This window comes from Podarcis erhardii, assembly GCF_964252035.2.
Source record: "Podarcis erhardii genome assembly, chromosome: 3".
NCBI lineage: Eukaryota > Metazoa > Chordata > Lepidosauria > Squamata > Lacertidae > Podarcis > Podarcis erhardii.
In genome coordinates, this window is record NC_138507.1 from 39,246,227 (window position 1) to 39,268,211 (window position 21,985).

Sequence of the window (21,985 nt, forward strand, 5' to 3'; positions counted from 1 at the left end):
CCACCCTGCATAATTGCTCACACGATGTGGGGCATGGACACCATTTGAATGACAATGCTCATCAACTTTGGGGGGGGGCAAACATTTTATTAGTGGGGGCTGAAAAGACCTCGGCCCCTAGGAGTTGACTCCTATGCTCTCAGGTAAGCGGTGCTGCCTTAGACAATGATTTAAATCACATTGGTTTCAGTGGCTCTGCTGTATTGTATGAGACTAAGGCTGCAAACTTCTTAGCTGGGAGTAAGCCCCATTGAATTCCACAGGACCTACTTCTGAACAGATATGAACAGGACTGAATTCTAAGCCTGGATTCAAGTCATTCTTCTCCCCATGGCCCTCGACCGCACAAGGCATCTACAATGTGAAGTGCTCATGCATTAGACTCTCTCCTCTGTCCTCTGCAAAAGAAAAAAAAATCAGACTAGCTTAACAAAAGCAAGAGACTTTCTAGAAAACTGTGTACAAGCATACACACGAAATGATGTGTAACACAGGAGAGAGACTTTCGACTGAGTCATAAAGGAGTCTCACCACAACAATTATTTACGTACTGTCTGATTTCATGGCCAGTGATGTGTTTGAGCATAATTTCAGGTATCTGACTCAGTAGGAGTTATGCAGGCGAAATCCATTCTCTTGTATATGTCACACATGAAGGAAAATAATAACAGGACTATTAAAGCAGCTGGAAAAACAGGCGAATACAGAAAACATTTGCTCAATTAGGCTTCATAACAATTACCCAATTTTATAGCTTATTAGAAAACATTATTTGGCATGGTCCCATTGCAGGTGAGAAAACAGGACCTTTAAACATGACTGTATCATTTAAGAAAATGTATTTAGAGGGACGGTATTTAAACAGAAATTCAATAGTGACATCATGTGGTGATACTTCAGTTGATTGTGACACGGAAGGTATCTTCCTCCCACTAACTGTAGCTTCGATGCTCTTCTAAAGGCAGTTAATAAGCATTGCCAAGTTCCTGCAGAACCCTTACTCGAGAGTAAGGCTCACTGAACATAGCAAGACTTCTGATTAAAGGCACATATGGCTAAGTTGCATTTTGCCTCAAAATTGGCTCACAGCGCGATTAGAAATAATTTATATAGACCACCTTGCATTGCAAAATTAATGGTCTGTAGGAAGAATCCAAGTGCTTAGCTTAGACATTGCTTTATGCAAATCACATCATAGTGCGAGTACTCAGGGAAATAAGTGAGTCCTTATTGGTGAAATAAACTTCAATTGGCTAAACTGTGAAGAGCTATAGGAGATGAATTTTGTTCCATGATATTAAGACTGTATTTATAGTATGACATTTACCTAATCCATGTTTAGCTATTTTTGATCCTGAAGACAAAAAGGATGGCAAATTAGCAAGCCCTACAAATTCAAACTTGAGCCTATTATTTCTGCTTGAGATTAAACTGCAGGCTTCACAAAAAACACATTAAATTCAGCAAATAAACTTTCAACAGATTCGAGCACACAGGAATGTAAAACTACTTTATTGGTCACAGCATAGAACATTTCAACTCAATAAATATTGATCCCCAACACAGACATCATTTATGACAAGGACAAAGTAGGTCCCTGAAGAGTGTTTTGGAATGGTGTGGAGAGGTGTTACTCCAAGGTGCATCCTGTAAACTGGGGTCAATTGTTTTTCTTGGGCATTGCTGCATTGAAGAGCACATAAAGGAGGTAGCCTGTTCCTGAAGAGAAGACACACAACATTAGGTCAGATCAAGCACAAATGCTTTAGATGATGGCAATTTATTAGCATAAGCTCTCTTTTTTTAAAAGTATTCATGCCACTCTTTTGCTCTAATCTTATTAGACAGACAGAAAATGACACAATATATGTTAAGTTTATTCAGGCTAAAAGGAGCCCGTTTTCCCATTCTTTTTATATCGCCAGACCAATTAAGTGCATAAAGGGAGGATTATGACATTTCTGAGCACAATTCAAAGTGTTGCGGATGACCTTGGCCCTGTATACCTGAAGGAGCGTCTTCAACCCCAGCGTTCAGCCCGGACACTGAGATCCAGCACTGAGGATTCCTTCACTTAGAGAAGTGAAGCTACAGAGAACCAGGCAGAGGGTCTTCTCTGTAGTAGCACCCATCCTGTAGAACACACTCCCATCAGATGTCAAAGAGATGAATATATTTATGTATAACCTTCATAAGACATCTGAAGGCAGCCCTGTACAGGGAAGTTTCTTAAGGTTTAATGCTTTATTATGTTGTCATATATGTTGGAAACAGCCCAAATGGCTTGGGCAACCCAGTCAGATGGGTGAGGTACAAATAAATTATTATTATTATTAAGCAAAACTCTAAAAATGCCGTAAGTTTTATGATAAAAATTGCCATCTTAAACTCTTGAGCTTTCAGAAATTCTGGTAAATTAAAGTGCTTCCAGCATGCTGTTTTCAATACAGGGATCAGGAACCTGCAGCTCTCCGTATATCACTGTACTCTAGGCCCCATCAGTTCTGGCCAAGGTCAATGATTAGTGAAGCTGTAGTCCAACAACATATGGAGGGGCACAGGTCCCCCATCATTTTCCTGGCAGCTGCATTTTAACCTGAGCTTCCATTCAGAAGTTTCTGCCTCATATTTTTGGGCATTAAAAAGGTTCCCAACAAATGATTGTAAAGACTGCATTCTCAAAGGTGTCAGAAACCCACTCAGTCAAATAGCTAAGTAAAGTAGGCATTATGGGAAAGTGGCATAGGAAAACCTGCAAGCTTGAATGTAAACGCTCATCCAAATTTGCCTACTGAACAGAGTGGGGATCTGGGTTCCTTTAAGACAGAGCTCTTATAGACTCAAGTGATGTTCACAACAGAAAGAGGAGAAAATAATGTGGAGAATATTCACAAACAGCAGTCTGGTATCTCTTGTGCTTTTATACTGGTTTTCCTAAGCATGTTTTTAATAACACAGTAACATACAGCACAGAATTTCCAAGTTCCCAAGTTCCTGTTTTAGATTTATGCAGAGGAGTGGTACTTTCTCTCTTAGAAACATGAACACATAACCAGAGACATCTATGACAGCTCTGCTGCTTCTCTGTTAAAGTCTTACCAAAAACGGAAAGGATCATGGTGGTTCGATACAGCATTGCATCCATTGTTCCACCTTTTAGGTACACTGGAATGCCATTATCTTCCTAATAACAACGACAAAGATGCAGAATTCATGAGTTAAGACTCTTCTCTTTTAGGATTTATTTTTTAAAATTGAAACCTATTCTGCTAGAGTTACAATGTTATTTCCTGCATAGTTGCCAGTTATTCAAGGCTAAATACTGTAATTTGGAACATCTACCTGATACTGAAAGTTCACCAATACTGAAACAGCCCTCTGTTGAAAGCATGCTACCATATACTGTAAAAAGAGACTCTACTGCTCAGCTATATATGTCATATGAGCAGTAGGGCTGGGCGATAACTGGTTTTCAGCATCACAGTATATAACCAGCTCAACATCACAATAAACCAATATATAATGATGTCTGAAATAAAGATAGAACCATGTGAAGCGAATGGGCTAAGGTCCTGGGAACTGCTACCTAGACAGAGAAAGGTGGGGAGGAAGAAGCAGCCAAACCTTGTGTTGATTCCTGGATGGGGTGGAGTGGAGGTGGAAAGCAGAAGAGGGGAACCCCCACATCTGTATTCTCCTAAGGATAAGCCTTATACCCTAAATATTTCTGGGGGTGGGGAGAGATACATTACTTCCTCAGCCCAGGCAGGCTAAAATGAGCTGCAAGGAAGCAACCAGAGAGGAAAGGCAAGGAGTGGAAGAATAAATCAACCAGCTCTAACGAGCAGCCTATTTGCAACCCATTCCTATGCTTGTTTATTTAAACATCCCACCAAGTTCAATAAAACTCAAGTCCCAAGTATGCATACACAGGACTGCAGCCTAAATTTAGAGTGTATTGGGACACCGTTCAATTGATTAGTTACAATATTCTTTTTATTGACCCTAGTCAAATATGATCAAACTTTCTAAAGGGTCAAGAATGCCCTTATGTAAGTGGCAATACATTGAGTGCAGAACTGGTTAATCAACCAGCAACCGTGAAAGCAAGGAACTGTTCCCTCCTCAACCCTTATCAGAGCTTGTGTCACTCACAGATCTCTCATTCAGCCACTATGAGGGTATGCTCCAGTCAAACTGTCCCAACCCCATCTACTCTGTGGAAAATGTTTGGTGCTGGCTCCTGCTCAGTGGGGTTGGTTGTTTTGTGAGCATGTGAGTTTAGGTGCACCTACTGTGTTTCATAAATGCTATTAACTGTTGTAAGAACTCAAATCAGAAAACAGGCTATAAATCTACTGAATAAATTTTAGGAGCAGGTATCACCTGCATTCTCTCTATAAAGAATTTTTGTCCTCATCCTTTCCAGTTAAGCAACATGTCCTGGTTCTCTGGCCATTTGCTAAACTGCTGGCATCTCTAAATGGGAGCACAACAGTAAAGAGGAAACACAAAGCATGTGCATACATAATCATAAATTAGGGTCAGTAAATTAGCTAGAGTCAATAAGGATTGAGTCAGCAGCCTACATAGTGCAGGGAATGTGAGCACTGTAGCACAGGACAGCAGCGGTGCAGTGAACGTCAGCACTGTGGACGAAGGCATGTATGCACACTGCAATATACTGCCTTAATGGGTCATGGAAGATATCATTTCATAGACAATGGTGACACTACTTACCTGTGGTTCTGATTTTCCAGTTAACACACAGATCAGCCAGCAAGATTAGAGACCAACTTTCTCCCTCTCAGTTAAATGACCACCTGTCACTGCCCAGGGCCACTTTTCAGGCAGTGCAAAGTCTGTGGGGCCACTGCCACCCTCAGGGAGCAAGTAAAGAAATCAGCCAGCAGATTCCACAATGGCCACAAGGAAAGGAAGAACCCGTTTTATCAAGGCATACCACTCTTTGCTTAATCCTTCTGCAAAAGTTTAGCCACATTTCACATGCCAAGGGAGATGACATTCAGTGTGAAATTTGCTGTTATTTTGCAAAGACTGAGAGAGGGACTAGACTCTGAAGTCTTCTAGAATAAAATAATGAAGGAAAATACTTTTTTGTAATTAGCATGCTTTGCTAGGGTTTTACTGGTTAGGGGGTTGATCAAATAACTTATTCCTTTAAAATCCTTGATCAATTTTTGACTAGTCAAATGCCAACACAATGTACCCACCACTTTTGAAAAGATGTCCCATTTTGAACTACTCAACTTAGATGGGCTGATGCTTTAGTGGGCATGGCTTGGGATGCAGGGGGGAGGGGGCCAAGAAAAACTATTTTATGAAAAGTATTTGATTATTAACATTAAGGACAACACGGCTGAAATCACAACTTTGGAAAAACCAAGTCATGAATCAGACTACCTAGATGATAAAACAAACTATCAAGTAAAAATATCACAGCACATTTTTTACTCATAGCAAGCAGAATAGTGTGTTCTTACATTAGGGATAGAAATCTGTAGCCATCCAGATTCCTGCCCACCCTGACCATCAGTCATGCCATCTGGAGGGCTGAAGGTTCCCCACCTCTACCCTATACTGTTCAGCATGACAACCGAGAATGATCAAAGACTGTTAGTACAGCTGTCTATAGAACACACAAAAAGGTTTTGAGTTCTAACTTATGATACCCAGCACCACATAGATTATTTATTAACTAGTCACAATTTGCTAGCCAGGTAGGACATTGCCTATATATTTTAAGATACTCCCAGAAGCTAAAATTCTGATTTGTCTTGGCTTCCAGGTGGAAAAATCAAAATTGGAAATCGAACTGTTAGATCCTAAAATTAAGAATTTGTCAAGAATGTATAACTTGCTGTTGAAATGGAATACTCAGGATGAAACGGTGAAATCTGTTATGATTAAATGGGCACAAGACGTTGGACATAATATTATGATGGCTGACTGGGAACAGTTATGGACCACAGGTATGAAATTCACAGCATGTAATGCCTTAAGAGAGAATATAATGAAAATGATATACAGGTGGTACATGACACCAGTCAAGCTTGCAAAAATCTATCATCTGCCCGGTAATAAATGTTGGAAATGTAAAGAGACCGAAGGTACATTCTTTCACATTTGGTGGACGTGCCCAAGGATTAAGACCTTCTGGGAGATGATCTATAATGAAATGAAAAAGGTATTTAAATATACCTTTCTGAAGAAACCAGAGGCCTTTCTCCTGGGCATGGTCGGCCAATTGGTGCCAAAGAAGGACAGAACTTTCTTTATGTATGCTACAACAGCAGCAAGAATACTTATTGCAAAGTATTGGAAGACACAAGATTTACCCACCCGGGAAGAATGGCAGATGAAGGTGATGGACTAAATGACTGGCAGAATCCGAGACCAGGGAGAAGAGTCGGTGGAGGAAGATTGGAGGAAATTTAAAGACTATTTACAGAAACATTGTAAAATTAATATCTGTTAGAAGGATGTTGGAATAATATTATATGATTTTAGCAGGAATGATATAAAGGATTTGGGAATAACTGACTGTTAATTGGTGAAAGGAGGAAAAGTAAAGTTACATTATATTAAGACAATTTACAGGACAAAAATTTTAAAAGAGGGAAAGGATTTGCTGAAATGGATAATTGACCTAGAATACAAAAAAGGGAGGTGTGAGGAGGTCAAGGAAATAAGCTAATGAAAGATTAGTAATGAGGAGATCTGATGTATTTTTTTTCCTGCGTTTTTGTTTTTGTTTAATGGGTCTTATTTCTCTGTTTTTTTTCCTGTAATTTTTAAAACTTTAATAAATATTATTTTTTAAAAAAATAAAATTCTGATTTGTCTTCAACAGCTATTGCTGTATCTTTCACATGTAACTTAATTGCATTCGTAAGCATAAATTCATTCATACAAGCATGCTATTGGATTTCAGATAATTTAGCACTACTGAGAAAATAAGCAGCTATCACACAGCAATCAGACTGTGTGGTCTTAAAAGATCAAAAAAAGAAAGATAGCTTGGATGCTAAATGCCATTAGTGGTGCTACGTAAAGTATATTCATCGTAAAAAAAATCATAGATAGATAGATAGATAGATAAAAACAATATTAAGAGGTTCCATTACAATGTCATTTGTTCTCAAAGTATGCATGCAACCATACCTGGAAATGTTTCTGTAATTCCGGAACCTTGTTTGTAATCTGCCTGCGGGAGGCAGTGCTTATGGATTTCTGAGAAATTTGCCGAAGAGTCTGCAAAACAAACAAAAAATATTTCTTTTTAAATTATTATTAGAAGTAGTGCTTCTTTTGTTAAGGGTACACTCATATGCACAATTACTTGGGAAGCAAGTAAACTAAACACTAGTGGTTTAGACCAAATGTAGTTAGTGACCACACTAGTGTACACAGAATGATAATCACAGTTTTCTTTGAAACGAAAATGTTAGATATAGCTTAATGAGGCAAGCCTACTTCAGACTATGGCTAACAACCCTAGCTAGTTTTAATAAGCCATACTTAACACTATAATTTTTGTTCTGAACCTACCAAACTGTAGTTAGTTAAGAATGAAAGGAAGTGTTTGATCTTATATGTCAGTGCTGGATGTGGGGAGTGTATTGTTCAAGGGCTTGCTTACATAAAGCTTAATCATGTTTTGCTATTATGTGTAAAAACAGCTATTCTTGTATATATTTAACCTGTGCTGACCATTACTGCCTCTTTCATTGCATGGCCATTAGGCCCCACTGTTTCACCCCACATTTCTACCAACTGAAAATACATGCCTCTTTAAGATACCAACAAAAAACCTGTTGCTTCTGCCAAAAGCTAACAGCTACTTTGTTGAAATCCTGCTTTTCCCAACCCATTTTCCCCTTCTTAATCTGCACCATGTAAAAAAGGAAGTTGGTGCACCAAGTGAACAATACCCAAACCACCAAACTGGGAGACCATAGACCAACACCTATCTTTGAAAATCAAAGGACTTTGACATGGCAAACATTACCAACCAATGAAAATATAAAGTAAAATACATTGGCTTGGATCCCAATATGTGAACTTAAGACCCATGGAAATAAATTGCCTCATCTCCTCCTGGAAGCCACCTTAGCCCACCAACGCCTCCCCAGATGCCCTCTCCTCCATTAATGTGTGACAGCCACCGTGGAGGAAATAACTGCCCCAAATTGGGCAGACTTCTGAAACCTGATATTGGCAAATTTCCCCTTCAACCCATCTTCCATGGCACCCTCCCCAGCCTTCTTAAAAGAGGTTTTCCAGATCCCGCCCCCTGACCATTTACAAGGCCCAAACCAGTCACAATATGACCCCCCCGACCCCCCCCCCCAACCCCGATACCTTAACTCAAGTATGGTTCCTTTTTAAATAGGCGTAGTTTAGTTTTAAGGAGCCATTTCGACAAACAAAAATACTATTTTATTATTGCTGTTTTTGTGGGAATTGCTGAGGGTGCGGGGTTCACTTTTGCTGCATATTTGCTACGCTGTGTTTTCATTTTTCGCTTTTAACACTGCGTGGAATTTGCAACCTTGAAAAAGGCAGTTCACAACCGCAGGAAATGCAATAAAAGGGGCCTCCCTTCACTCGTCTATCTCGCTGCTTCCGCGGCTACTTTCCCAACAGCAAAAGCCACCCAAGTCACAGGCCAAACCCTCCTCCTCCCCCTCCTCCGGCCATACCAAAAGGTTCCGAAGCATCTTGGCAGCTCTTCCTCTTCACCTTCCTCCTCGTCTACGCCGTCGCCTTCAACGCAGGAACAAGGGCACCGGAAACAGGAAGCGAGACGCCGCTCGACGCCGCCTGACGTCACAATCCCTGGGCGACCATGGCGGCCGGCGCGCGCATCCAAAGCGAGAGCTTCCGGTATTAATCAACAAGCCGTCGTTCCAGTCTTTCTAGCCGTTGGCACCTCTATGGTTAAATTTTCTTTTTTAAAAAAAATCTCCATAGCGGCGAAAGGCAGATCAGTTTGAGATCGGAAGTATCATATATAACCAGGACGGGTGCCGTCTTTATTTGTAAAGTCTATGAACCCCCTTGTCATTGAGAGACAGAGAGAGCGGGACTTCCTCTTAGGCTGCGGAGTCGTGAGCCAGAGGGAAACCTAGAGCGCCACAAGCGGGCTGGCGGGTGAACTGCAGTGTCCCGCCGCCTTGCTTGATTTACCCGGCCCCTAAGCGCATCCCTGGGCAGGGCAGCCAAGTTCTCCCGAAGGCGGGAGGGAGGCGCTTTTGAAGAGAAGGGTCAGGTTCAACTGCAAAAAGATGCCGGCCCAACTCTCCTCCCCTCCCGGTCCCTTCTTCTTCAGGACTTGGCCAGAAAATGGCTATGCCCCCCTTTCCCCTCTTGAGTAGCTGTTTTATAGGGATAGGGTGGGTATAGCGTTCTTCCCTAGCACGTTTGTTAAAGAGAGGTTTTGCTTTCCTTTTAAAAACACTGCACAGAAGTTGCAACCTTTCAAGGGCGGTTATTATAATTCCCATAAGTGCAAGAAAACGGCCACCGCCCCTTAAACCTTCCGCAGCATCCCCACCCGCAAGCGCCGCTTGACTGCTGGAAACTGACGAGGCGAAGGTCTTGCTTTGTAGCTGCCGCTACTAGTTGCTCTGCTGATTTGCTGCCTGGCGGGCAACTTTTAAGGGTGCAAGAAGAGCCCCGAGAAGGAGGTGGATGGGCAGAATTCAGCTGGATAATTTGCAGTTTGGGGACAAATTGTGAAATTCTTCTGGCCTGCCACAGGTTCAGCTACAGGGAGATTGCTCCAGGCAAACCAAGCAGCTAACTGGCTGGCTCAGATGCAGGCGATTGCTCCCAAGAAGAGGACATTGAACACACAGAGCTTCCACTTCAGACTACTTGATAGTTCCAGTGCACCCTCACTGGAAAATTTCTAAGCCCAGAGTGTTTTTCAATAAGCAACTAGAGAGGGCAATTGTTTGAGGCACTTCACATTATCTCAGTAATTGTTAGCAACCCCTTATTCTACTTTTGCCATTGCCCACACCAGAGTCACATAACTTTCCATCCTTATTTGGTTTGTGGAATCCTACAGCCTAAGACGGTGAAGGGGAACTAGCAACATTCCAGCAATTGGGAAACTGTTGTTTCCTATTTATGATCTGTACACCACCCACCTTACAATGGGGCCTGGGCAGTTAACAATACAGTGGTACCTCAGGTTAAGAACTTAATTCGTTCTGGAGGTCCATCTTAACCTGAAGCACCACTTTAGCTAATGGAGCCTCCCGTGCTGCCGCTGCGCGATTTCTGTTCTCATCCTGAAGCAAAGTTCTTAACCTGAGGTACTGTTAGCGGAGTCTGTAACCTGAAGCGTATGTAACCCGAGGTAACACTGTAAAGGATAAATAAAAAACAATAAACATGGGCACTAAAATGAAAGTGTAAAATAACCAAAGTATAAAAACCAATAATTGAGATTTTGCTGCAGCTGGCTTTAACAAAGAAAACATTAGCACGCTAAAGACTACAGCACCTATCATCCCTGGCCATGCTAGCTGGGACAGATGGGAGTTGAAATTCAATATCTGGAGAACCACAGTCTCCTTTAGCCTAGAAGAATGACATTGTTTGACTTAGTTTGAGCAATTTCTTGTATGGAACTTTAGATAAAAGTGTTTCCTTGTTCTAGCTTCTTTCCTCTGGGGTTTACATTCCCAAATGACCTACTAGTAGATGCAACATCTGACCAGCTCTCAGTCTTCAGAAGAGTCTACTTTTGCACCTGACCTGGTGCCAGTGGTTTGGCGCTGCCTGAGAGCCCCAAGCTTGGCAGCAATGGCAGTGGTTGGCTGCCATTTTAAATGATCCAAAATGCAATGCCCCATTTCATATATATATATTAAATTAAAACAGTGGGCAGCCACCACAGATGAGATACATACTTGGCTCCTATTCAAAAGCAACACTGATGTGCACCTATCACTAAAGAGCCTACAAAAGAGGGCAGCAAGTTGCCACTGCTGTCATGTCAAAGGGTAAGTGTAGTCACATTAGAAGGGTTATGTATTCGGGCCCATAATTCCTAGGCAAGTTGAAGATGCATTATTAGGTAGACTTGGAACATGAGGGCTTAGATCCATATTTGTGTGAGTAGGTGCAACTCTCACTTCAACTTACTCCTTGGAAGAATGTCCAAATCCATCCATCTTTCTTTCTTTCTTTCTCTTTCTCTCTTTCTTTCTTTCTTTCTTTCTTCACTTACTCACTCGCTTATTTAGGATTATCTCTCCTGAGCCTGAGGGGGAGAAAGTGGGGAGGCTGTAGTGGGATGAAGAAAAGAGGCAGCCACCATCATGTTGGACCCATATAATCAGGGCTGTTATTTGTTATATCTTTGTCATCATGCAAGTTTGGCAAGGTTTGTTGCTGTTTAATTTTAGTTCGGCAATGCTCAAAGAGGCGGCCTTATAATGGCATAGTTTCCTGGAACTTACTACTAGTTATTTGCATGACAAATTGTCCCTAATGACTGTTAACAAGCATCATTACTAACACAACATGAAATACATTTTGAATGCTGTGACATTACCATTAGTGTAAACAAAACAGGTGATATGATCCTTTTACTGGGGTTAAATTCCTGCCAATAAAAATATATAACCTCATTGGTGGGTTTATTTTCCCATGTCCTGTTATATGAATATGCTAGTTACTGTTAGGAAAATAGTAATATGAAAAAAGATTCATAAGTAATGCTTGGTATGAAGAAATTTGTAGACTTTTAAAAACTGACTTCTCCCAGCAAATGCAAATTGCTTCTAGTTATCACTCACATGCTGTCTGATATGCTTTTCAACATAATAAATTCATCTTTGTACTTTTATTTTTTTGCTCTGACCATTAAATTATTTCTGATATGAAAATGAGAATCACTTTTGTAGGTCTGGTAGTTTTATTTGGACTTCACAGAACATTTTAGGGTTGCAATGGATGTTAATTTAGAATGAAATGGAAAGGAAACCGATTCTCTGAAGAGAATCCAGGAACACTTGCTATAATGATTATCTTCATGATTTGAAGACAACAGCCTGCCTTTCATTAGGGCATAAGCAGTGCCTTTAGGACCCATGTGCTGACTGTACAGTTCTCATGAGTAACACATTTATGCACAACGGTAGCTAAGAACACCTGGAGTTGTGGTTAGTACCAACTGCAGACATGGTGAAAAATTCACAGCATAGAAATAGGAAGAAGAAACCAGGGCTAATCATTTGTTAGCGAGAACATTGTACACCTCAGGGGGAGGTGGGCAGCCACATGCAGTTGAAGATAGGTAACTCTTAATTGTATTTTTCCTTCTAAGGTACTTGATTGAAAACAGCCAAACAATGGAGCCAATTAGATCAGCAGCCAATTAGAACTCTTAAAAATCTTTACTTAACACTTGACTCAAATTACAAAGAACAAAATCAGCTAGTACCTTGGTCTCTAAAATATCTCAAATTGCTTCATTCAAGCCTTTTGTCTTGATTTCCATCCACTAAAATCCCAAAACCTCTCAGATGAAAGTATGAGGAACTTACCAATTCAAGCAGCCACGTCTGTTTCAAATGAACGAAGGTAATCCTAAATTACCCTCAGTCTCTATTAAAATTATAGCAGGGAACTTGTTATTCATCTTTTCTACAGAAGGTACAACAAATTAGAATGGCAGCTGTTATGTAATTTGCTGCTTTAAAGACACCAGTGCCACAACACTAACACTTTCGAGCTTAAATGTTAATTAAGCCCATAGTCTGCAACAAAGTTACTAGAAGTTGGGTTTCTGGATTGTCTTCTAAGTTTTTTCTTCTCCATATGTGAAGCAAACACAAGACTCGGAAAGAAGTCAGTATTATACTGCAGTTACTTGCCATGAACAGCAGTGCTTTGTGTTGGAGCAAGATTAAATGGTGGATAGCAGGGAATTTGGAAAGAAATCATTTGACTAACTGCTGAGCAATATTTCTGACAAGAACAATATCCTGCTTGTGCAACACACAGTAATTCTGCTCTGTAAAAGACTAACTGGATAACCCAAGTTTAACAGTGGCATGTGGTTAAACAGGAAGCAGGTGACAAAGTACACCAGTCATGGAGAAACATGCCAAATCACCGTGCCTGTTTAACCAAGCCCTGTTCTTGTTGGACAGGTGACAGCAGAAGAACCCTAACCCTTCCCAGCTTTTTCTAGGAATAACTCTCAGGAGGTGGCTGTAGTCAGATGTAGTCAACATGAAATAGGAAAGTCAGCTGCTAGCAAATTTGTTCCAATGAGGTTTTTCATTCCCCAATTTAGCAGTTCATCTTACAGCCTTGTTCTAGAGCTAAAAAGCTCTTGATCAATATATATTCCAAGGCACTTTATGTATAATATGTCTCAGAATTTGCCTTCTCGGAACTGTAGAGTTGGAAGGGGCCATAAGGATCATCTAGTCCACCCCCCCGAGGAATCTTTTTGCCCAATGTGGGACTCAAACCCACAACCCTGAGATTAAGCATCTCCTGCTCTACCAACTGAGCTACCCCAGGTGAGCTTTGCCAATGCTATTATTACTGGGTTAAGCCAGCCAGTTGCTTTTCCGTAGGGATGTTTGAGACAGCTGCAGATTTTGACAGGTACAAAAAAGGATGACTGGAGCTAGGCATGATCCAACACTGAAGCTGAGATTATATTAACATGACAGCAAGTTATAAGGCACTGGGGTAAACTGGTGCAAACTGGGTAGACACGCTCTGTCTACATCACTGGTTTCAAGGGGAACAGACCTGAGATACAGCTTCGAGTCAGGTTTTCTGAAGGATTGTCTTTCATACATACCTTTCTGGACCTTCAGATGTTTTCCAGAGGCCCTTCTCCAGCATCTCCCATCAAATGAGGTGAGGCAGGTATCTACCAAGAAGATACCATTTTGGTGGTGGCAGCCCCAGTTATGGAATGCTCTCACTAGCAAGGTTTGTCTAATCCCTACACCAAATTATTTGCAGTACCAGATGACCTTTTTATTTCCCCCGGCTTTTTAGGACTGTGTTTGTTCCAAGGGCTAAAATAAACCAATTGTCAGCTGTTTTTAAAACTCATTTTTAGAAGGAATTATGCTGCTTTCATTGATTTTTAAGTGGTAATTTGTATTGATCTCACTGTTCTAACTTTGGATTGTTAAATGTTTTTAAATGGGCGGAGGGTAAACAATGTTGAAGAGATGGTTGATGGGCAAATAGCAAATGCTTAAATAAATAAAATAGGTATCTCATTAAGGAGTGTTGAGTTTGGAACAGGGAAAAACCCCTCTGGTTAAAAGTCTCAGATAGCTTTTCATAATGTGATCTAAATCAACTGAATTCAAGGGTGTTTTAGTTCTACTGGTTCAGTTTAAAGCAATTCATATTAAATCCCTACTGTAATTGGAATGCATGTTCTAGACAATTAAGTTCATAGACAGCCACTGCCAAGTATCTACAGCAAATCTGGCATTCAATTTGCACATCATAGCAAACATACAAGTCAGGTGTATGTAAGATTCAATTTGGCAAGGAAGTGTGCGTATTTAAGGAAAGAAGTAGTGTAAACTAACACAACTGACTGCATATTTATTTGTGAGTCACTTGGTTTTCTAGGAAATGAATTCTACTGTGCCTCCAACTCAGCTTTCAAAATCCTTCTACAGAATTATTTCCGCATTTAACGTTCCTGTATTTTTCTGGTTCCCAAAATGATCAAAGGCATGAAGTTTTTGCATTATCCCTTTTCAAGTCCTCTTGAAAGTTTTCATGCCTGCCACCCAAAACTGAGACACTTCTGCTAAAAGATTGTTTCATAAAACAAATGACAGCATTTATTCAATAGCAAATATTCAGATTGACAAATCAGTTTCACGTAAAACAACTTCCATATACATAGCAATTTAATAATTTAAGATCAACGGGCTGGGTTCTTACAATCTGGAAAGACTTCAGTGAAAATTTGCAAGAAGGGGACGTCCCCCATACCCCACCGCAAGCAAGCTGTAACAGACTTGCAGGACACTTCAAGTTTCTTTCGCTGACCCTCAAGTACTTGAATTCAGGAGCTCAAGCAGCTTCTGAATTAAATTTAATGCTTCTTCCCCAATTAGAAATGTTAAACGGGGTCGAACCCTTGCTTTTAACCAGAGATGGACATTTCTGTACCGATACAGACAGCTGTTCCTGCCTTTGAGACAGAAGCTCTTCATTTCTGTAGGAGCCACGCTAAGAGTTTGGGACCACACCAGGTGCTGGGCACAGAACAGAGCTGCACGCGGAAGAATTTAAAGCAAGACTTGCATAGGCAGCGGTTGTTTCCGTGTGGGGAAAAAGCGGCTTTCATGTAATGAAGAAGCCTTTTGCTGCTGCACACGTTCACACGGCAAGCACACCTGTTGGAACATACGGCGAAGCTTGAACGTGAAGCTGGGCTCAGAGAACAAATTGCACAGGTCTAATACAGCAAACATTTCAGCCGCGAACAGAAAAGCCCATGCGCACCATGCGTGACAAAAAAAAAACCAAACAACAAACCAGGCAGGCCTCTTCTCCTTCCAAAAGCACCAGCACACCTGACATCCTTGAAACGTGAAGCTACTCTATCCTAAACACGTTCTCGCCAGGCAGTCTGTACACGGTATGGACATGTTACAAAGCACACAAGCAGCAGATGCATTAGGTGAGGAAAGACTAAATGCGCATCATGGCACCTGTCCAGCCAGAGGCCAAGCCTCAAAAAGTCCTCTAGGCAGCACTGTTTTACATAGGTAACTTTTTTATAGCCATTATCTTCAAGTTAATCCACCGTAAGGGAAAACAAAAGGCTTCATATATACTTATGCATTCTGTGTCAGAAGCAACTTTTTATATATATATATATACCAGGGATAGAGCTTTCCAAAGCTGTGTCCGCTCTGGACTGGCCTTGATGCACATGCAGTACATGTGGTTTGGAGAGGCAGGATTAATTGGGAATGTCTGCACTGTTGTTCCGGTTCCCGTACTTGTGGTGAATGATTAGCAGCACTACTCCGAGGAAAAAGCAAATGGAGCCGACGGTGATGTAGGCGATTCCCAGAAATGGATTCTTGCCCCCCATCCACGAAATGGTGCTCAAGATCATCCGTTTTCGCCCGTCAAAGCTGTGCACAGGATAATCTGATTCGGGTATAGGAAAAACATTCGCCAACAATAACTGGCTGGCGTCACGGTGCTAACAAGAAAGCTTCGTATCGGCACAAAGGAAGGAGATTGCGTTACTTAAAAACAAACAAACAGCAAGTGTTCTGAAGAACATGCTGTATCGTAGTCAAGGCTTGATAGCCAGGGGACACTTATTACTCGAAATATGAGCCAACAAAAAAAACTGGGAAGCAAATTACTCAGAGACAAGTCTTCTGGCTGAAGAAGTTTCAAGACAAGGAAATTGACGGGCAGAGGGGGCTACGAAAGATGTAGATAATATCCGAACCATGACTATTGTTAAAGCAGCAATGAAGCCATGTGTCTCTTTACTTTTGAAGGGTTTTTGTTGTTGTTGTTTTTTTGCACGAAGATAGATGGCCAGACCTCCTATTCCAAAAGCCACATGCAGAATTTATCAAAGAAAACCCCCATGGGCTTTGACCTGGTAGGAAACCAGTACAAGAACCAGTAATGAGCTACTCAATACACCCTACCCTTCCCCATTCAATAGCCTTGAACCATTCAGCCATAGCTTACCTGCTAAAACTGCATCAGCACCACCATTGGGCTGAGCAAAGCCTTAGAGCTCAGTAGGTCATGCTGTCCCTCCAAATACCTCTCAAACACCCCTCCTCATCCAGTCAGCCTAAATATCAAAGTGTTCCTTTTCCTACTAACCAAAAATGTCACCACCTTCTATTCCACCTCTGCATGAGCTGCAAATGCTGAGGAAAGAGAAAATTTTGCTACTCAAAAGTCCGGAACACCAGCATTGCAGATTTAAGTAACGGTGGCAAAGAGTGAATGAAGCTGACACAAAGAATAGCAGGCCTCAATACGTTGGCTCCTTTGCCCTACTGAGGACCCTGTTTTCTACTCCAGGAGAGGGTGTTGAGAAGCAGAAGTCTGCCATGGTGACCCCCCCCCAAAAAGGACCTTATGTTTGACCTAATTCTTGGTAAAGATCGCAAGGGGTGAGAATTATACACAAGGATTGCATTCTATTTGGGGTGTGTAGAAAACTACATTCCCTTGGGGGGAATGGGACCAGAAGTCAAAAAAGTGAGTGCAAGGGGCACATCCTTCTCTCCCCTCTCCACATGGGATGCCGAGGGAGGGACGGGTGCTTCTGGCCAGAGGTCTGAACTGATTACTTGCAGGGGATGTCTGACATGAAGGCAAGGGCCACAGATCAGCCAACCCAACAGTCAATGCAACCTTTTAAAAAATAATAATAAGCGGACTGAGACAATTTTGTGCATGCTCCTATTGTGACCTTTGTAGATTTTTCATTCAGCCCTAAAATGGTTCTTATCAGCCTGCTATGCTACCAACAGTTACCTATTTAATGACTTCAAGGTTTACAAGACAATTCAATAGAAGACGATTACAGTGGTACCTCACTGCGCGTCTGTGCGGGTCATGATCTGCCTCTTCCATGTGTGACGTCATTTTGAGCGTCTGCACGAGGGGCGAAGCCCGGAAGTAACGCGTTCCGTTACTTTTGGGTGGCTGCAGAGCGTAACCCAAAAGCGCTCAACCTGAAGCAACTTCAACCCGAGGTATGACAGTACAAGGTTTACTGACTGCAATTTCTTAGACCTTTCAATAAAAGGATACTATATTCTATTTCCAAGGAATAATTCCCAGCTGGTAGAGTAGGCCGTAAGTTATCTGGTCTCTCTATAAGGCGATATAGCTTCCGAAATGTAGGCAGCGCTGCAGTACGCATCCACACAATGAAGTCTTCATTGATGAATCCATTGTTGTCTGCATCCTTGTCTAGCTCATACACTGGTTTGGGCCAATTGACAGGTTTTGCTGTGCCTTAAAAACAAAAATGCAAAGCACTAATATGAGATTATGATTTTTCTTAGAAAACATGCATCTTGGGGAACACAGCCAAGCAATCAAATGCAAGCATAGTTGCTATGAAATAATTTGGGAGTGGGGTTGAGAGAGACAAGAGGCATGAATATATTAGCAGAACAAGAAGAAAGCTAGTAACAAACTGTTTGAATAGAAATTTTGGACATTTGGAAGGAGAGAGAATCAAGCAAAGCAAACCCATAAATGAGCTAGCACACAAGAATGTACATCTAACTTTCGTTTACAGTTTCCCCAACAACTTGTACTAATCAATACAGTGTATCCCATTCAAAACATTACAGATAACACACAACTTAGATGCATTTAATTTGCGTGCCTTCAGCTTTACAAGCTCAGGAAATTTTCTTTTAAAAATTAAGAAGGGGGCAGAAAGGGGACCATCACCTGGAGGAAAAAAGACTTTGGCAATCCCACCCACAACTGAACCTAATGTGTTTTGACTATATGCAATTTTGGCTTTATGCTCTATTCTTGGATTGTAACCCCCACATAAACTGAGAATTGGCTCTTTTATTATTTTTCTGGAAAAATAATTCAATTTCTACTTCAGCCTCTACAATACCTTCCCAGGAAGGTCTTGATCCAGATTGGAGTCTTTATGTTCTCTCATACATGGGTCAATTCATTGTGTTATCATTTTACCTTGGAAAAGTATTGCCAGATCCTTTGTAGGTCCAGTAGGATTCCTGAATTTCACATTTTTGTCTGTCCACCAAGCAATGCCTTGTTTAGTCAAAGGAATACGTATATATTTGGTTTCATTACGGTCAATACGAAACAGTGTCAACGTATCTAGAAGGAAACACAAATAGACGTGCATCACTTTCAAGGTTCATTTTCACATTCCATGCCTGCTGTATCCACAAGACCTAAGTGTTCAGATAAGACATCAAATTCTGCATGTAGATGCTATTTCAAGGTGCAGAAGCACAGAATATACAACTTTGTAAAACAACAACAACAACAAGCAATGGCATGTCTTTATTTACACATACACACACACTCATAACTTAAAGCTAATATAGACTGTCAGCCCAGTCTAAATGCCCTCCCTCATCATGGGCTGCTGACGTGTCCCAGAAGCCTCAGTGTGACACATAACTGAGCCAACTGGTTTACTGAAATTAGCATGGCAGCCATTTTTAGGAAGCTGCCTTATAGCAAGTCAGAGCATTGGTCCAGCTAGCTCAGCACTGTCTGCGGTGATTGGCAGCAGCACTCTAGGGCTTCGGTCAGGAGCCTTACCCAACCCAACCTGGAGGTGTCAGGGACTGGACCTGGGATAAGGTGCATGGAGCTATGACCGCTCCTGCCATAAGATGTGTAAACGCTTAAGAAATCTAACTGCTGTGGCCAAGGCTTCTATCAGCACTACTGGGGTGGGGGAACGTAGAGTGCTCCCTTCAGGTGCCTCAATCTATGCGCATGCGCTGTTGATGGGATATCTCCTTGCCTTTATTCAAAATCCAACACAATATTTATATCATATTTACAAAATCATACCATTAAACATGCTGTTGGCAATGGCGCCACAAGGAGCAATAGGCTTGTCCCCGCTGGTGCGGTAAGGCTCACATTCCTTACTGGGGTGCTAATTGGTAAAAAAAAAGAAAAGAAAAGTCAATCTTGATTACACACTAGTCAGAAATATAATCGACACATCAGGCTGCCTAACCGATACCACAGCAACCCTTCCTCCTACTTTCCTTTGCAGAAAAATAAAATAAAAAATACGGTTTCAAGTTACAGGACGAAATGCTTTGGCAAACACGCCAAAAACTATAAAGCATTCAGTCAGCAGTTGCCTGCAATTAACGCTACAAGTCCCAGTTCTGCAAGATAAATAAAGTTACAAAAGAGAAAGCCAATATGCTGCATTAGGGTTTCATCGTTGGTGATTTAAGGATAGATCTGGAAGGAAGACTAGGAAGGATATTGTAATTGGGAAGGGAAGCTTTTTGTGTTTTTATATTGTAAACTGCCCTGTGATCCTTGGATGCAAGGTGGAAAGAAATTAATGTAACCACAGTTGGGCACACTACTAGTACCGTATATCAAACACTGTAAAAGCTGAACAATGTTTACATTTTCAGTGAATTCACATCTTGCTGCTTGACTACTAGTAACCAAAATAATGATTACAGAGATAATGACCATTTTTAATTCGAGCTATTTGCTTCTAGTAAATAAGAGAAAACAGACATTTATCTTCTAATCTGAGAATGTAATCTCTCTGAATTGTGGCTGTAACATGACATCTTAAAAGAAGGTGCTCCACTTCTAAACACACCCAAAGCACACACAGCCCACATAGGCTTCAGTCTGCATGGCGGAATGAGGTTATGCAAGTGCATTGTTCCCCCCTTTGCCTAATCTTTTTATAGCTATCTAATCACATGTAATTCTTGCCCTGTGAAGGACACATTGAGTAGCCTACAATCTCATCACAGTTAGAGAGAGAGAGAGAGAGAGAGAGAGAGAGAGTGTTAGTTGACACTCTCCCAAGTGTCCTTTGCTGTAGCTACTCACTACCAAGAAGGAAGAATAGTATCTGGACACTCATTAAAAAATAGCACTATTTCCTGCCCACACCCAGCAAGCAATTTCTTTATTTGGACATTTGTATCTTGCCTAGCTAAGATAAACATCAATCACAAGACAATATATAAATAAAACTTTAAAAACTAACATTCAAACGGTAGTAAAACAAACTATCCACTCTGAAAATCTTTAAAGTAGATATAAAATTCTTATAGCCAACTGCTTCTATAAATCTATCATCAGCTTATTGAATAAAAAAACAGCTTGGACAGTCAGCGAGGCTTAGAATGCTCCCGTTTCCTTTTCATCAGATGCCAAAGGAAACAAGGAGTTACAGGAGCAGCCAGCCTTAGCACCCAGCGGTAAGAGGTTCTCTCAAGCACACTCCAAGAAAGAGTGCATGGAAATACTTTCAAAGTCCAATAAGGAAAAGCTTGCCCAATAAGAAGCTAACAGCGTATGCCTCAAGATAGAGGGAGTCTGGATTGCTGTAATTAATGTGAAAGTAAGTGCTCTGAAGTGGTTTCTACACATCAGGTATAGTATACTAGGCAACAGACAGATACAGCGCCCCAAAACAGCCTAACTTGTTATTTAAGGTCAACTGAAAATGATTTTTAAAAATCTCAAGGGATCAATTGAACACGCAGGGATGATTCCCATCATATGGATTCTTAGTGGAAGGGGGCTCTCTCCCCCCGTCCACAGTCCAAAATTTTACTGGAGAGCACAGGAGTGAATGACAACGTTGCCTTCCATCAGCTTTTCCCCCACCTGCAGCTCTTAAGCTTTCTCAGTGATATAAGCGGGACTTTGTGCAGGCTTATTTAACACACATAGAGAGAGGGAACGGATGGTGGACAGGAGTCAAATAGCGAAGCCTACGTAGCATTCAATTATGACAACATAAAAAAGACACCAAATGACAATCTGTGCATTTTCCCTTTAACATTTAAAAAGCTATTGTGTTTTATGTATCAGAAGCCAGGAACGTTGTCATTATATGCAAAGAGTTTCACTTACATGTAAAGAATTGTTATCTCCATTTAGCTGGCTGTCATCCCGAGACTTCACATAGCGACGATGGTTTTGGTAAAAGTTGGACAGTCCATAGTACATAAACACGTTGCTCTGCAATACACAAATTAAGATGCTTCACCAATGTGCACAGTTAATGGTGGCTTCAGGTGAAAGAAAAAGCCTTTTTCATATGATACAACGAATATCTGGTTGCGGGAGGAGATTGTGGGACAGGATTACACCTTCAATCTTGTAGAGCAGAGGTTTTCAACCTTTTTGAGTCCACAGCTCCCTTAAC

At 41.2% G+C, this 21,985-nt stretch overlaps 2 protein-coding genes across 3 annotated transcripts in view; both read right to left on the reverse strand.

Annotated features, from left to right (window-relative positions):
• TMEM30A (transmembrane protein 30A) overlaps positions 1-21,985 on the reverse strand; it is a 93,107-nt gene that overhangs the window by 64,358 nt on the left and 6,764 nt on the right. Inside the window, exons 3-7 of one of the 2 annotated variants that reach the window (XM_081857315.1) lie at positions 21,691-21,798; positions 19,630-19,717; positions 18,769-18,918; positions 17,857-18,063; positions 14,857-16,209 (exon numbers count right to left, since the gene is read on the reverse strand). In XM_081857315.1, the coding sequence (XP_081713441.1) occupies positions 16,016-16,209; positions 17,857-18,063; positions 18,769-18,918; positions 19,630-19,717; positions 21,691-21,798 (747 nt within the window). In that variant the 3' untranslated portion in view covers positions 14,857-16,015. Of the gene's footprint in view, positions 1-14,856; positions 16,210-17,810; positions 18,064-18,768; positions 18,919-19,629; positions 19,718-21,690; positions 21,799-21,985 lie in introns of those variants that run through there. The other variant, XM_081857316.1, reaches the window with a different exon arrangement.
• On the reverse strand, positions 1,484-8,896 carry COX7A2 (cytochrome c oxidase subunit 7A2). Its single transcript, XM_081857565.1, has 4 exons — positions 8,727-8,896; positions 7,186-7,275; positions 3,100-3,184; positions 1,484-1,719 (listed from the first exon to the last, which is right to left on the reverse strand). Exons 1-4 carry the CDS (start codon positions 8,742-8,744, stop codon positions 1,661-1,663), a joined length of 252 nt encoding a protein of 83 aa, XP_081713691.1. The 5' UTR covers positions 8,745-8,896; the 3' UTR covers positions 1,484-1,660.